Raw genomic sequence first — 13,746 nt, forward strand, 5'->3', positions numbered from 1 at the left:
AAGGCTCCCAGAGCAGGAACAGCTCAAAGGAGCTGTCCCAGCCCACAGATTGTGGGTGGGGCTGGGGTCAAATGTGGCCTATGAGCCTTGATGCTAGCTCTGCAGGGCAGCACAGTGAGGGAAAGGGGATTGGACTAAAGATCATCTGGCTGTCCTCCCATCTGCCCCTGACCACCAGGCCTGGGTGCTCCCTGGGGCCTCTCACCTCAGGTGGCAGGGCCAGATGCCGACAGGGCCAGGTAGCCAGCAGTAGAGAGTAGTGGGGACTATGGTGGCCTGCCATAGACACTGGACTCTGAGATAGGGAATTGACACTAAGCCCATTGCTTCCCCCTCAAGATACTCTCAGAAATCAGGGGGGCTGGGCTGGTGGGACAGCCCCATCCTGACATCCAAAACGCTGGCTGACCCAGAAAGTCTTAGATTTGGAAAGTCTGATGTTTAATAGCTGCTCCCTTCAAAAAAGTGGCCTCCATTTGTCAGTCCTGGGAGGCTGGGAGGCCCTGCAAGATGAGCTAGACACCCACTGGGTCGCATTACTACAGAGAGCAGTGGAGGACTTTGCAACCAGAGTTGAATTTCCTCCTGAGGATCCTACCCGTAGCATAGTGTCTCTGCTTCCAAGTGCTGCTTCATCATGGAACCAGGTTAGTCTCCTCCATCTCCAGAAGGCCCTTGGGAACTGAGAGGGGACTTACTCATAGTCTATTTGGGTGGTCAGCCCCTGCCTGACCCGCCAGCCACAAGAAAAGAGTTGCAGTCTCAGAGAACTGGATGCCATGGGGTCCACGTGTGGTCGGAGAGCCCCTTGTGCTAGGTGGCCTGGCCTGGGCTGCCACTGCTCACCTTGGCAAGTACTGTCCTGCTGTTCCTGCCCTCCTCTCCACCCCAGCGTCCCAGCACCAGCTCCTGCTCTGAGAAGCAGCCCAGTAGGTGAGCTGGAGCCATAGCTGCTGTCAGCCCCACATACCCCACTCTGCAGGGGAAATGAGCTCCTTGATGAATTCCTGGCAGAGAAGAGCAAAGGGGAGGAAGGCACTTGTCCCTCATGACTGCCACTTCTTACTGACTCTAGGGGAGAAGGTGAACATATGCATGCAATTGTATCTTCCAAAACAATGCCTCAGAAACCTAAAATTACACAGTAGGTTGATATGACATGGAAAGCTTTTTGAGTGGCCCATCTCCCATAAGGTGCTCCTGGACCTGCCAGTTTGGGGAGGACTGAATGTAGTCTGTGCTAGTAGCATAGGTGAGGATGGTCTGTAGTGTGCATGCAGCTTACAGCCTTGTCACCAGAGAACCCTAGGCTCCAGGTACCACTGGTGTAATGTGTATCACTGCCTCTAGTCAGGTGACCACACAACTCACAAATGAAACTGACCATGTCACAGAGCTCCAAGTAGACACTCACCTTGGAAGAGCCAGAACAGCAATTATTGAGAACTACAGCCACCAGAGGCCACTGAGGACCTCATCCTCTCCATGGGCCTGTCCCACCTGCCGAGACCAGCACTCCTCGTACGTGTCAGGAAGTTGACCTTGCTGTGGGGCAGCCAGGTTCTCAATCAGACCCCAAAACAGAGGTCTTGGGTCCTGCTAACTCACACTGAGGATCATCACATTTGGGTGATCTTTAATACCCTTTCAGCTATTACTAATCACAACTAAATGACTCTAGACAGATGAGAAAAGAAAAAAAGAAATGTATGGAGTTGTACTTGCAGTAAGAACCCAGAAGGAACTTCTGCTTACTGCTCTTCAGGAGGAGCGTCACTCAGGAGCCATGACAGCTGTCTGAGGGGGACCCCATGAAGCCCCCAGAAAGGTTGGCACCCATGGCATTGGAGTATCACCATTTCACAGATGAAGACACTGAGACCTGGAAGATAAGCAGTGAACTTGCCCAGCATTCTATAATAGGACACGTCAGAGTGGGATTGGGCCCACATCACCCTGCTGACCACTCTCACCCTGCCACATCACCCTGCCGACCACTCTGCCCACCACTCTCCCTGAGCCCTGGCTCCTCACGTGCAGGGCTGGTGGGGAGGGGAGAACATGCAGCTATGTCCCTCGGGTGGTGAGGGAGAAGGGAACTATTGTAGCCATTCTGCTTGACGGACTCTTGAGCAGTGGGCCTGAGAGGTTGCATACCTGGAGAACCACTGCCAGCTCACCTCTGATAGGTGTTCTGAGGAGGGTCCCTAGGCCACCCTGGCTCCAGCTCTGCCCCCCGAAACCAGCTCCAGGTGTCCAGGGCTTTGGTGTGCTATCCCAGTCCAGGCCCTGGCGGCCTGCTCTGGGCTCCGTTTTCTGCCCCTCTACCGTGGCTGCGGGAATGCTCACCTCACCTGCTCCCAGGGCCTTATGCCTCTCTCACTGCCTGGACCACTCTGCAGACACAAACCAGTGCCTCTCTGTGGAGGTACACCTGACTCTGGACCACCGCTTGGTGCTCCTTTTTGGTACTGCCCAGAGCACTTGTGCAGAAGGAAGCCAGAGCAGAAAGGAAGGAGTCTCTTCTAGCTCTTTTCCATTCTGCAGCTGGGGAAACTGAGGCCCCTTGATCACAGCTACACAATCAGTAAGAGCCCCAAGTCTCTGCCTGCCTGTCCAGTCCACAGGGAGACTCACAGCAGCTACCAGGAACGAGAGGCTCAGAGGCCCTCCCTGCTGGCTCTTTTCTCAGAAACTCTTTCCCAGGACTCAGTTCAGGCAGACTGCCCTAACACCCGTGTGCCAAAACAGCCTCCCTTTTGTGTCCCAGGACTCTGGGGCAGCCCTGAACCTCCATTCATCTGTCTCTCGTCAGCTGTTTATCAGGCCCTTCAGGTGCCAGGCCCTGTTCAAGTCCTGGAATGTGTTAGATGGAGGGAGATCCTGAACACTGACTGTGGAGGGAGAGTCCTGGGGTGCTCCATCCTTAGCTTGAGCACCCAGTAGTGCAGCACCACCTCTTCTGCATCCCTGGCTCTCAGTGCTCAGGTCAGCCTAGGAGGGTTAGGTGGACTAGGCCAGGGCTGTAAGTGCTGGAGGCCCAGTTCTTTGGAGAGTCCCTTGGCACAGTACAGGGCATGGCCTGCAGAGACAAGCAGCCATTTTTGATTGCAGCAGGCCATCCCCACTTGGAGCTTCGGCCCCTCAGTGCTAACACCAGGGAATGATTCTGACCTTCAAGCAGGGAGTAAAGATTAGATCATTAAGCTCTGGCCACAGTATCTGACTCATGACAAGGCCTTTGTGAATGGTAGCAATGGTTGTGTGTTGTTTTCACCTACCAGGCACCTCCTCTTACCTGGGGTCTCACGTGCCCACCAAAGGCCCTGCCCCTACGGCAGAGAAAGGGGAGTTACCATCTTTCACTTTGAGATTGGCTCTGCTACCAGGCCCCCTCCCCATTTATTGACCCTGGAAGGCACTTTGCATTTGGTCAAAAACAAGGATTAGACATTACCTTTCTGATTGAAAACAGAATCCCAGGTGTCCCCCTTGGACTGAGCAGGTAATTGGTGAAACATTAGGCACATGGCTTCTAAGAGCTGTCCAGGAATGTTGTCTGAAGCCAGAGGAGCCAGCAGCCAGAGGGAGTGGGGTCGCCTGGAGAGTGTGCAGCATGAAGACCCACAGCAGGGACAGCAGCCCTCCAGGAAAGCAGAAGGCAGGACCCACAGTGGGTGATGACAGCAGTGGCACAGGCAGCAGCTGCTCTGGAGCTCTCGCTCTGCATCAGGGAGCATGCCCTCATGTAAGCAAACCACTCCACCCTCCCAGCAGCCCGAGGAGGTGGGCCTGGCAGCACGTGCATTTCACAGAGGATTGACGCAAACCAGTACGGAGCCCAAGCAACTTGCCTAAGGTGACATGGCAGAGGGAGGAGGACTGGGGCTAAGCCCGGTAGTGGCTGGGGCACACACTGACTCACTGCACACCTCACCGTTCCAGCTCAGAGGTGGCCAGCTGGCCAGTCGCCTGGCACACATGCACTCCCCCTTTTCTGGCTCTTTACTCTCACCTTCTTGTATCAGCAGCAGTGCCAGGTTTTGGGCACACAGGCTCCACGAAGATGTGCTCTAGGAGTTCATAGCTGATCATTCATCTATTCAACAATGGGTGTTTGAGCCCCTCCTATGTGTCATCCTTGTGCCAGGCTGTAGAAGGACCACAGTGACCTCTGTTCTCATGAGGTTTGCAGCATGGTTAGATGTGAGAGTCTTTTGGGGCTGCTGTAATAAATAACACAGGCCGCATGACTTAAAACAAGAACACTTATCCTCTCTGTTCTGGAGGCTAGAAGTCCAGGATCAAGGTGTCAGTGGGGCTGGTTTCTTTAGCAGCCTCGCTCCTTGGCTTGCAGATGGCTGTCTTCTCCCTGTCTCTTCATACGGCCACACATCTCTTCGTATCTCTGTCCTAATTCCCTTTTCTTACAAGGGCACTGGTCAGATTGGATTAAGGTGTGCCCATGTGATCTCATTTTACCTTAATCACCCCTTTTAAAGTCCCTCTCTCCAAATACAGTCATATCCTGAGGTGCATGGGGTTAGGAGTTCAACATGTGAATCTGGGGGCTGTTCAGCCCATGGCATTGGCAAATGCATCTCCCAAGCATTTCCACTTGGCAGCCTTCATCAAGCTGTGCAGAGAAGGTGTGCGGTGCTGTGAGAGTATAGAGCAAGATTAACTCTGGGGTTAGGAAGGCTTCCTGTGGCAGTGGCATGGTATCCCGGGGCCCTGGAGGATGAGTAGGAGTCCTTCAAGCAGAGTGGGGGCGGTGTCCCAGCAAGGACAGGCCTGAGTGAAGCTCTAAGGCAGAAAAGATCGGCATCTTCAGGGATAATGGACCCAGGAAACCAATGGGTGGTGACATGAGCAGGCAGGGGCCACCACATGGAATCTGGTGAGCCCTAGGAGGCTGTTCCTCTCTACCCTCTAATGCAGAGAGGAATTGTCAGAGGGCCGGTGATAGGATACAACATCAAATTTCCATTGCAGCAGGTCCCTTGATGCGATGTATGAAAAGTCATCTTCCTGTCAACCCTAGGAAGGAGTATTGTCATCTCTGTAACAGGTGAGGCTCAAAGAGCCATGCCCCACCCCACCCAGCTCCCACCCCATGCACATGCTCTTCCCAAGGCCCCGGACTACAATTCACAGATGTGTGTCAGAGGAATGGACAACAGGGAAGCAGCAGTGACCCTGTGATGATGCCAAGCTGTGCCTCTCAGGAGTTCACAAAGGGCCATGGGACCATGAGGGGACTACCCTCGAAGGGCATGAGCAAGCTGGGCAGATGCAGGGAGATGTCATCAGAGACATGGCCAGGAACCACAGTAGGAGTTTGGGTCTATGGGAAGCCACCAAAAGCAGGTCTTAAGTGAAAGACTGACTTGATTTGATTTGCATTTTTAAGCGATCCCTCTGGCTACCCTCTGGAGAATGGTTTGAGGAAGGCCATAGAGAAAGCAGGGAGGCAGAAGGCTGCTGCAGTACACAGTGATAGTCAGGCCTGTGTCATGTGCATGGGAATCCAGGAAGGCTTCCCAGAGGAGGTAATATTGGAAAAGAAGGCTGACCCTATCAGTGGACTTCCCCAGGACAACCACAAGGGAAGGAGAAGGCTGTGTTTGGGTGCCTTTGAGGATTGCAGCAGGGAGGGCCACAAGCCAGAGCCACGTCTGAGGGCCTCACGGGCCAGCTCTGGCTCATGGAGTCAGGCCTGCAGGTGAGGCACTTAGTGGGGACCCAGCATAGTCCCAAGGTTCCTCCCTGGGGAAGGAGGGAATGGCTTGGAGGGAGTACAGCTGGAGGCCTGAGTCCACTGAGAGAAGTACTGCTGCATGGGGCAGGAGGGTGTACCTAGAGGTGGCTAGGAGCCAAATAAGCCCATACTCAGCTTTCCCAGATTGGAGCCAAAACTCCTGGTGCCCCCTAGGGTGTCACAGCCCTGTTCTCACCATGTCTGGAAGGATGAACATAGGTCTAACATAGCAGAAAGGTAGCTCTCCAGACCACCCGGAGCACATTCTTACCCTGCAAGGCAGAGCCATGAACTCTTTCCATGGGCCTAGCTCACAGATGCTGCAAGACTGGCACCATGGACCAGTCCTCGGCCCTGAATCCAGAAGCTGGGACCAGCTTCTTGCTTATGTCCCTATCAGATGTTATGGGGAGGGAGACTAAGCCTTGGAAACAAGGCCCTAAGACAAGCTTAGCAACATGCCTGGAGCCATGTCTGTCACCTGCTTGGCCATATCCCTGGCTCCATCAGACACAGCAAAGCCAGGACAACAGAAAGAGTCCCTTGTCTTGGCACTTCACCCCATCAGGAAGGCAAGGCAGCCCTGCACCAGCTGCTCTTCTACAGGCCTACCCTGTTAGGAGCTGGCTGGCGGCTCAGGTGAGCCCTGGAAACGGGGGAGTAGAGCTGGGCCTCCAGCTGCCTGCATGTATGTACCTGTTGGTCCCTCCTCCTGCCATCAGCTGGGAGAGCGGAGCTTCCAGGACTTCCTGTGGAGCAAGTTTCATGCAATTCAAAATGTCTGAGTATGGCCCTGCTGCCCTTAGGCTGGGCCAGGGCATTGCCACCACCCAGCCGAGGCCCTGGTCCCATCTCCAGCTGTAGCAGGTTATGGCAGATGGTCCCAAAAGTGCCTCCTGTATAAACAATTTTTTTTTTAAGATTTTACTTATTTATTCATGAGAGACGCACAGAGAGAGGCAGAGACATAGCAGAGGGAGAAGCAGACTCCCTGCAAGGAGCCCGACGCGGGACTCCATCCCAAGACCTCAAGATCATGCCCTGAGCGAAAAGCAGATACTCAACCACTGAGCCACCCAGGTGCCCCTATAAACGAAAATTAATGAAGTTTTTTGCCTTTTGTTTTTAAGAAAGCAGCATTTAAGAATCAACCGACCATCTATGTTGTAGATAGTGATCCCTGGATACAGTGGGGCAGCTCACTGCCTTCAGAGCCTCTGTTGCATTTGATGAATGAGGAGGGGGTGTAATGATCCAGTCTTGGGGTGCTGTGAGATTTAGGCCAGTGTACAAAGATGCCCTGATCTGCCTGCCGTGTGTGGACACCCAGGCCTGGAAACACAGGCCCTTCCAGGTGGGGCAATGGAGCTGAGGCTGCCATGTCCCAGCAAGCTGCTACCACTCCACTCTACACAGGTGTTGCTGGTCCGCAGCACGGCCACAGTGCAATCAAGTCTTCACATTTTTCAAGAGAGACTGAAGGTCTGGGTTTTTACATGAAATCTCCCAGTTCTCAAATGGGGCCACCATGTCTAGCTTCTTTTGGGGCCAGGTCCTTAAGGCACTGCCTCTCCATCCTCCTGCCGCCCCCATCCCATTTCTCTGAAGGGTACACTGAGGCTTAGAGGAGCCAGATGACCCACCCAGCAGACCCCGAAGTCCCCAGATGGAAGTGGGCATTTCTCATGGTCACCGTTCCGTGGAGAGGCTTCTGGAAATCCAGCAAAGAGGAAAAGTGAAAACTCGTCTTGTTGCCAAAGGGAGGGGCCTCAAGAAATCCTGAGGCTGTGGGCATTGTTGTGTTCCCATAAATAGGCCCTTGCACAATAGGCCATTAGTTGTGTGTTCCCTCTGGGGTTTGAAATGAAACTGGTTTTCTTTTCCTTTAAAATGTGCTCTCCCCACCCACCCAGACGCAACTGTAGACACTGTCTGGCACAGATTCTTGGGCAACCTCAGTAACCTGTCCTTGGGGCTTCATCAGTGCTCTGAACCAGCCACCTCAAGAGTGGCCCCCGCCAGGCCCAAATTGACTTTTACTGAAAGATACTGGCAGGGCTGAGGTTGGTACATGCTTGGCAATTCCTGCCCCCGCCCCCTCGCCCCCCCCCCCCCCCCCACTAGGAGGTGGAAGCAGGGGACCTTCAAAGAACAAGAGCTTTGGAGTTGGCCAGACGTGAGTTGGAATCCTGGCTAGAATATTAACCTTTCGGGGCCTTGGCGGCTTCAATAAGATGGGTTATTTCCCCACCCAACTTTTCAAATACTTTGAACTGCACTGAGAAGTTGGAAGAATAGTTTATTGAATACGCATATTCCCTTGGATTTCACGGTTGTTAACATGTTGTCACCTTGGCTTTCTGTGTGTGCCAAACCATCTGCATGGTAGCTGTGGAACGCCAGTGACACCAGCACTTCAGTGTGTGCACCCAGCAACAAAGACATCCTCCTCTACAACCACAATGTGATTCTCTCTCAAGAAACCCGAAGTCCGTCTAAGACACAGCCTGCTTTCAGATTTTCCCCAGGTGGCCCGATACTGTCTTTTAAAACCTCTCCCTGCTGAAGGATTCTGGGGAGGTTCTGACCCTGTACTTTGTTGCCCTGCTTCTAGGGGTTTTTGAAGAACCCGAGTTGTCTGTGTCCCAATGCACTCTTTGGGTCAGTCTGCTCTTTGTTCCTGACTACGTTCAGGTTGTGCGTGTTTGGAAGGAACCCCACAGAGGTGCTCTCTCACATCCTAGCGTATCACCTGGGACGCATGTGATTTAGTTTGCCCGCTGTGCACGGTGGAGCCATGATTGCTGGTAGAAGTGGTCATAAGCAGGGTCACGGGAGGGATGGACACGGGAGGGATGGAGACAGCCCATGGCCCAGAGGCGGCTAGTGTGAAGGGGGCCCGGAGCCATGCAGAGCTGTGGCCTGCATGGAGGAAACACCAAAGAAGTCCCTTTGAAAGTCAAGGCTAAGGCCCTGGTCTGGCAGCACTGCAGCAGAACTGGCTCTGTGGGGCCCAATCCAGGAGTGTCCTGCCCCTTTCCCACAGCCCTGTGGAGGCTAAGCCAGGGCTTGTGCAGGGAGGACCTGCTACTTCCCGAAGCCTACAGAGTCCACTGTCTCTGTCTGCCTCTCTGTCTCCCTGCTTTGCTCCAGCTGTGGCCCTCTCCTGTGGCTATCATCAGCCCTGAACCCCGGGAACTGGTTTCTGCCTCTCCCCAGCAGGACAAGGATGGCAGAGATGACTACAGAAAGTTAAGCAGTGTGACAGGGGCCCTACGTGCAATGGGGACAGGAAGGATAGGGTGACCACTCCTTTCCAGAGTGGAGTGGTAGGTACAGTGACTCTGGAGCTGGCTTGAAGGTGCAGGGTTTTTTTCCCAGGTAAAGGAAGGGAGGAAAGGCATTTAGGACACAGGGAACAGAGTACACTAATGCATGGAGGCTAGAAGGAGTATGGCATACCCTTTGCTTCTTCTAATGTGTGGCATGCTGTTCTAAATGCATTATATGTTACTAATTCGTTTAGTTTGGTGTGTTTAAAATGGTGATTTGGGAACAGTTTTTCAACGCAGTGGGACTTTTTTCCCAGAGTCTTACACGTAGTCAATCACAGCTGAACCCCTGGAGATGCTCCTTGCTGTTCACCTTCAGTCTGTGGCGTGAGACCTAAAGCCACTGCTTGGCATCTGGCCTTTATCAGGTCAGGATTCCTCAGCATCAGCACTGCTGACATTTGGGGCTGGGCCGTCCCTGCGGTGGGAGCTGCCCTGTGCATGTAGGATGTTTAGCAGTATCCCTGGCCTTGCTCGTTGGTTGCCAGTAGCACACCATGCTAGCTACCCCTCCCCACCTGCCCTCTCCTCTTGTAACAACAAAAAAGCTTCTCTCAACAGCACCAAGTGTCTCCTGCATGACCAGAACCCCTCTCCCCCCCGCCCCACCACCGCCGGTTAAGAACTACTGGTCTAAATAGATGGTAGAAGCTACAGTGGGCGGTATGCAGGCAGGGACACAGTGGGAAAGCTCTCCCAGGCAGCTGGTTGGAGAGTGAGAGACTGAAGGCCCCAAGCCTGGGGCAGTAGGTATGTGGAGAGCAGGGCAGGAGGCAGGGTGGGCAGGCTGTGGTGACTGCATCTGCCGGGTTCAGGATGAGGAGGAGCAAGCAGGGGCATCCCCAACAGACCCCACCTCAGCCTCCTCTGGGTACCCCATGTCCAATGGGGTGGGCCTCAGGAATGCTTCAGGTCACAACCCACTCAGCCCAAGTGCCTGCACTGTCTAAACACAGTAGTGCTGTACCTACTTCCCGAAGGCCTTGTCTTCTGGAATATTCTCTGGGCTCTGAGGTGACGGGAGGCCCCTGAGAGCTGGACCCTGCACTCTCAAAGGGAGGGAGAGGCTTTTTCCAGCCTGGGGTGTGCCAGGAACATAGCACCTTTACCTGGATTCTTACAAGTTGAGTGAGACTTCCTTGAGAAATATTTGTTTGTTTAGCACTCTCTAAAACTGTCCAGTTTTTTAGCAGTTTGTGATTTGAGGGGGAAATTTGTGTTTTTCCATATGAATTTATACTCCCTAAGTAAAATCATCAGAGTAAAATGATTATTTGCTTTAACGTTTCAGGCAGTGGTAAGGGGAAATTTGCTAAGAACTGTCTCTTCAGAAAGCCTAATCTAACAAACAACCAGCAGTCTTAAGTACCTGAAAGTCCCAGAAATCAGAAGCCAGCCCCATATCCTATCACGGACAATCTTGGCTCAGGCAGTTCTACTAGATCTCATGTCTTAATCCCCAGTGCCCTGGACTGCTATGGCAGCTGGTCATGTGCCCCAAACCTTGAGACCTTGAAAGACACGTGTGAGTAACAAGAACCTCCCTGTGCATCAGTTCTCCCGTGTTCCAAATTCACCACATTAACCAAAACACCTAACATATTCAGAGAACCTTGGTAATTATTGTTATTAACGAAGGGGTGTGGCTGGCCTTCCCTGCCAAATGCTGGAGCACAAAACAGCCTGTGACCAGAGGGCCAGGCATAGTGCAGACTGCTGGCCAGCATTTGGCCCTTGCTGCTGCTGGCCAGCATTTGGCCCTTGCTGTATGCCAGACGCTGGTCCTCAATGCTTTACATAATTATATGATTTCATTCTTGGAATGGCCCTTGGAGTTGGGAACTGTTATAGGTTAAATCACTTGCCCCGGGTCTTATGCTGGGACGACCCTTCACCTTTGACACTACGTACAGCCCTCCTGGGAGAGACTGCGTTCAGGACAGAAGGGAACCAGTCCAGCACATGCTTTTGCAGGTGATCCGCACAGGTGCTTAGCATTGTGCCTGTGCGGTCAGTGCTTGCCCAGGGTTTGCTGCCATTGCCGTGGCTGCTGCTCCAGCAAGCTGCTGAGCTTTCCCCAGGATCCTTCTGGTCAGCAGGTGCACCTGGGGATGGCAGTGAGAAGAGCAACCACAATACTGGTCATTGCACCAATGTGAACCATCCTGAAGCTGAGGATTTGGTAGCCAGCATCTTGCTTGGTCTCCATGGTTATACATGTCTTGTTGAGGCCCTGTACAGGTTGCAAAACTGGGCACCAGAGAGGTAGTTAGGTCTGGACCCCACATTGTCCCACGACAAAGCCCTAGTCTTGGTGCTGAAAGAGGACTGGGAGACAGCAGAGTATAGGATTCCAGGGGGTACAGAGCCAGGCTGGCCAGAACAGGGACAAAACCTGGCACCCAGCATGTGCACTCAGGGCTCACCTAGCTCTTGCCCTCATCCTCCCCTGGTTCCCTCTTACCAGGCCACACAACCACTTGGTTCTAGCTCCTGTCCCCAGGGAGCCACTCATGGTTCACATAGGGCCCAGCCCTGGGCCAGAGGAGCTTCTGCCACCTGCTAGTGAGTCAGGGACTTATAGCTCCTAGCTGAGGCTCCTGTGGCCCCATGTTTGTTTAATTATGGCTCAAAGGTTGGGATCACTGCCTGGACATCTCCAGGGAGCTCTCCTAATAGGACTGGGTCACTTCTGGATGGGATCAACCAGAAAGATCCAAATGCCATGTGTTAATCCTGAACAAGTTCTCACTCATAAAAGTTGCATGGTCTCAGAGAGAAAGCTTAAAAATCTGAAGATAAGAATGCCACCCAGAGCCTGCTCACCCAGTGACATCCAGTGGACTTTTGGTTACTTCTCCATCTAGGACTTTTTAAGGTATCATTTGGTGTGGGCAGAAAGAGCCCAGGGCCAAGAATGAGAGTTTAAGCTCCCATATCATTAGCAGCTAAGACATTCGAGCAGCTCCTCTGCCTCCTTTGGGCTTATGTCTCTTCTGTGGAGTAGGATGACTGAGAGAACAGTGTGGAGCAATGTGTGTGAACCTGGCCCAGAGTTTGAAGTCGAGGACAGATTCAGTGATTGCATTGTTGTTTGGTACCATACCACTCACCCAGCTCACTCTGGCTCTTCCCTTGGGGTCAACCAGCTCACAGTGGGCCTTCCCTTCATTGCTGAGTCTTCCCTTAGGGTCACCTGTCATAAGAAGCTCTTCATGTTGGTGCATAGCCTCCCTAGCCCTCCTTCCAAAGGCTCCATGGTGCTGTGCAGTGAACGGTCCCACAGTTACTTCCCCATCTCCCTCCTGGGTGTTTTCTGATTTTTTTTTTTCCTGTTATAGCTAACATCTAAAGTCATTTTTGACTTTTGCCTTTCACATACATTGGGCTTCAAATTTGGGTTGTTCTGTCCATGGACACTTCCTTACTGTCCCATAGATTAGTTTGCATGAGCGGATGAGGGGAGACTCTGGGAGACCCCACCCCAGTGCCTGGCAGGAGTGAGGCCCAGTAAATACAAACTGAATAGGGGCATGTTGGAAGTTGGCCAAGACATGTGAGTTCCTTCAGTGTTTGTGATTCACTATCAGAATTTTTAGGGATGCCTGGGTGACTCAGTGGTTGAGCATCTGCCTTTGGCTAAGGGTGTGATCCTGGGGTTCTGGGACTGAGTTCCACATCGGGCTCCCCGCAGGAAGTCTGCTTCTCCCTCTGCTTGTGTCTCTGCCTCTCTCTCTCTCTCTCTCTGTCTCTCTGTCTCTCTTGTGAATAAACAAATCTTTAAAAATATATATTTAAAGGGTGCCTGGGTGGCTCAGTGGTTGACTATGTCTGCCTTTGGCGTGATCCTGGAATCCTGGGATCGAGTTCCACATCGGGCTCCTGTGAGGAGTGTGCTTCTCCCTCTGCCTATGTCTCTGCGTCTCTCTGTGTCTCTCATGAATAAATAAATCTCTAAAAAAAAGATTTAAAAATATATTTTTTAAAAAAAGAGTTTTTAAATGTCTACATGGAAAACACTTATAGTTATTACTGTGTGCCAGGCATGGTTTGTATTTTGCTCATAACAATGTCATTTAATCTTCACCCCCAAATCTGAAGGAAGATGTTATTATAAAATTCCAGTTACTGAGATTTCCATTTTACCAATGAGGAAACAGGCACAGAGAGATACAGAAACATTCACACAGCCATGGAGCCCCAGCACTGGGATTGGAATCCAGGCCCTCGAGATCCAAGGTCCTTGCTCTTCCCCTTTTGCTCCTCACCTCTCGTCCACCTGTTCCACCTGGCCTGAGCTCAGGGTCCAAGGTGAATTCCAGAAGTTCCAGTTTGGGCTTGGCCCCTCTGGTTAAGGGGGTGGTTAAAGGAATGCCTTGGATCTCAGTTTTCCTATATAAGAATGGGGAGCATTCCCCACCTTCAGGGTTGTGATGAGTAAGTGAGAAAAATGTATATAATGTGCCTGGATCTGGTTAAAGGTCAGTAAGTCTGAGTTTTCTTTCCTCTGCACAGGGGCAGAGAGACAGTCATCTGGGGAGCCAAGCATAGGATAAGATCTGTAGTATTTGTGTTCAGTGAATTTAGTATTTGTGTTTCTCAGGAGATTGGTAAATGTACTAACTCCGCAGATGACCTCTTCCAGCATCTGGC

General features: G+C 52.3%; 1 protein-coding gene across 9 annotated transcripts in view; it reads left to right on the forward strand.

Annotated features, from left to right (window-relative positions):
• EEFSEC (eukaryotic elongation factor, selenocysteine-tRNA specific) overlaps positions 1-13,746 on the forward strand; it is a 266,024-nt gene that overhangs the window by 221,594 nt on the left and 30,684 nt on the right. For 4 of the 9 annotated variants that reach the window (XM_038565476.1, XM_038565470.1, XM_038565474.1 and 1 more), the window contains one exon: positions 4,996-5,071. The exons of 4 other annotated variants lie outside the window; for them this stretch is intronic. In XM_038565476.1, the coding sequence (XP_038421404.1) occupies positions 4,996-5,071 (76 nt within the window). Of the gene's footprint in view, positions 1-4,995; positions 5,072-8,150; positions 8,340-13,746 lie in introns of those variants that run through there. One more of the 9 variants, XM_038565473.1, reaches the window with a different exon arrangement.

Source organism: Canis lupus, chromosome 20 (genome assembly GCF_011100685.1).
Source record: "Canis lupus familiaris isolate Mischka breed German Shepherd chromosome 20, alternate assembly UU_Cfam_GSD_1.0, whole genome shotgun sequence".
NCBI lineage: Eukaryota > Metazoa > Chordata > Mammalia > Carnivora > Canidae > Canis > Canis lupus.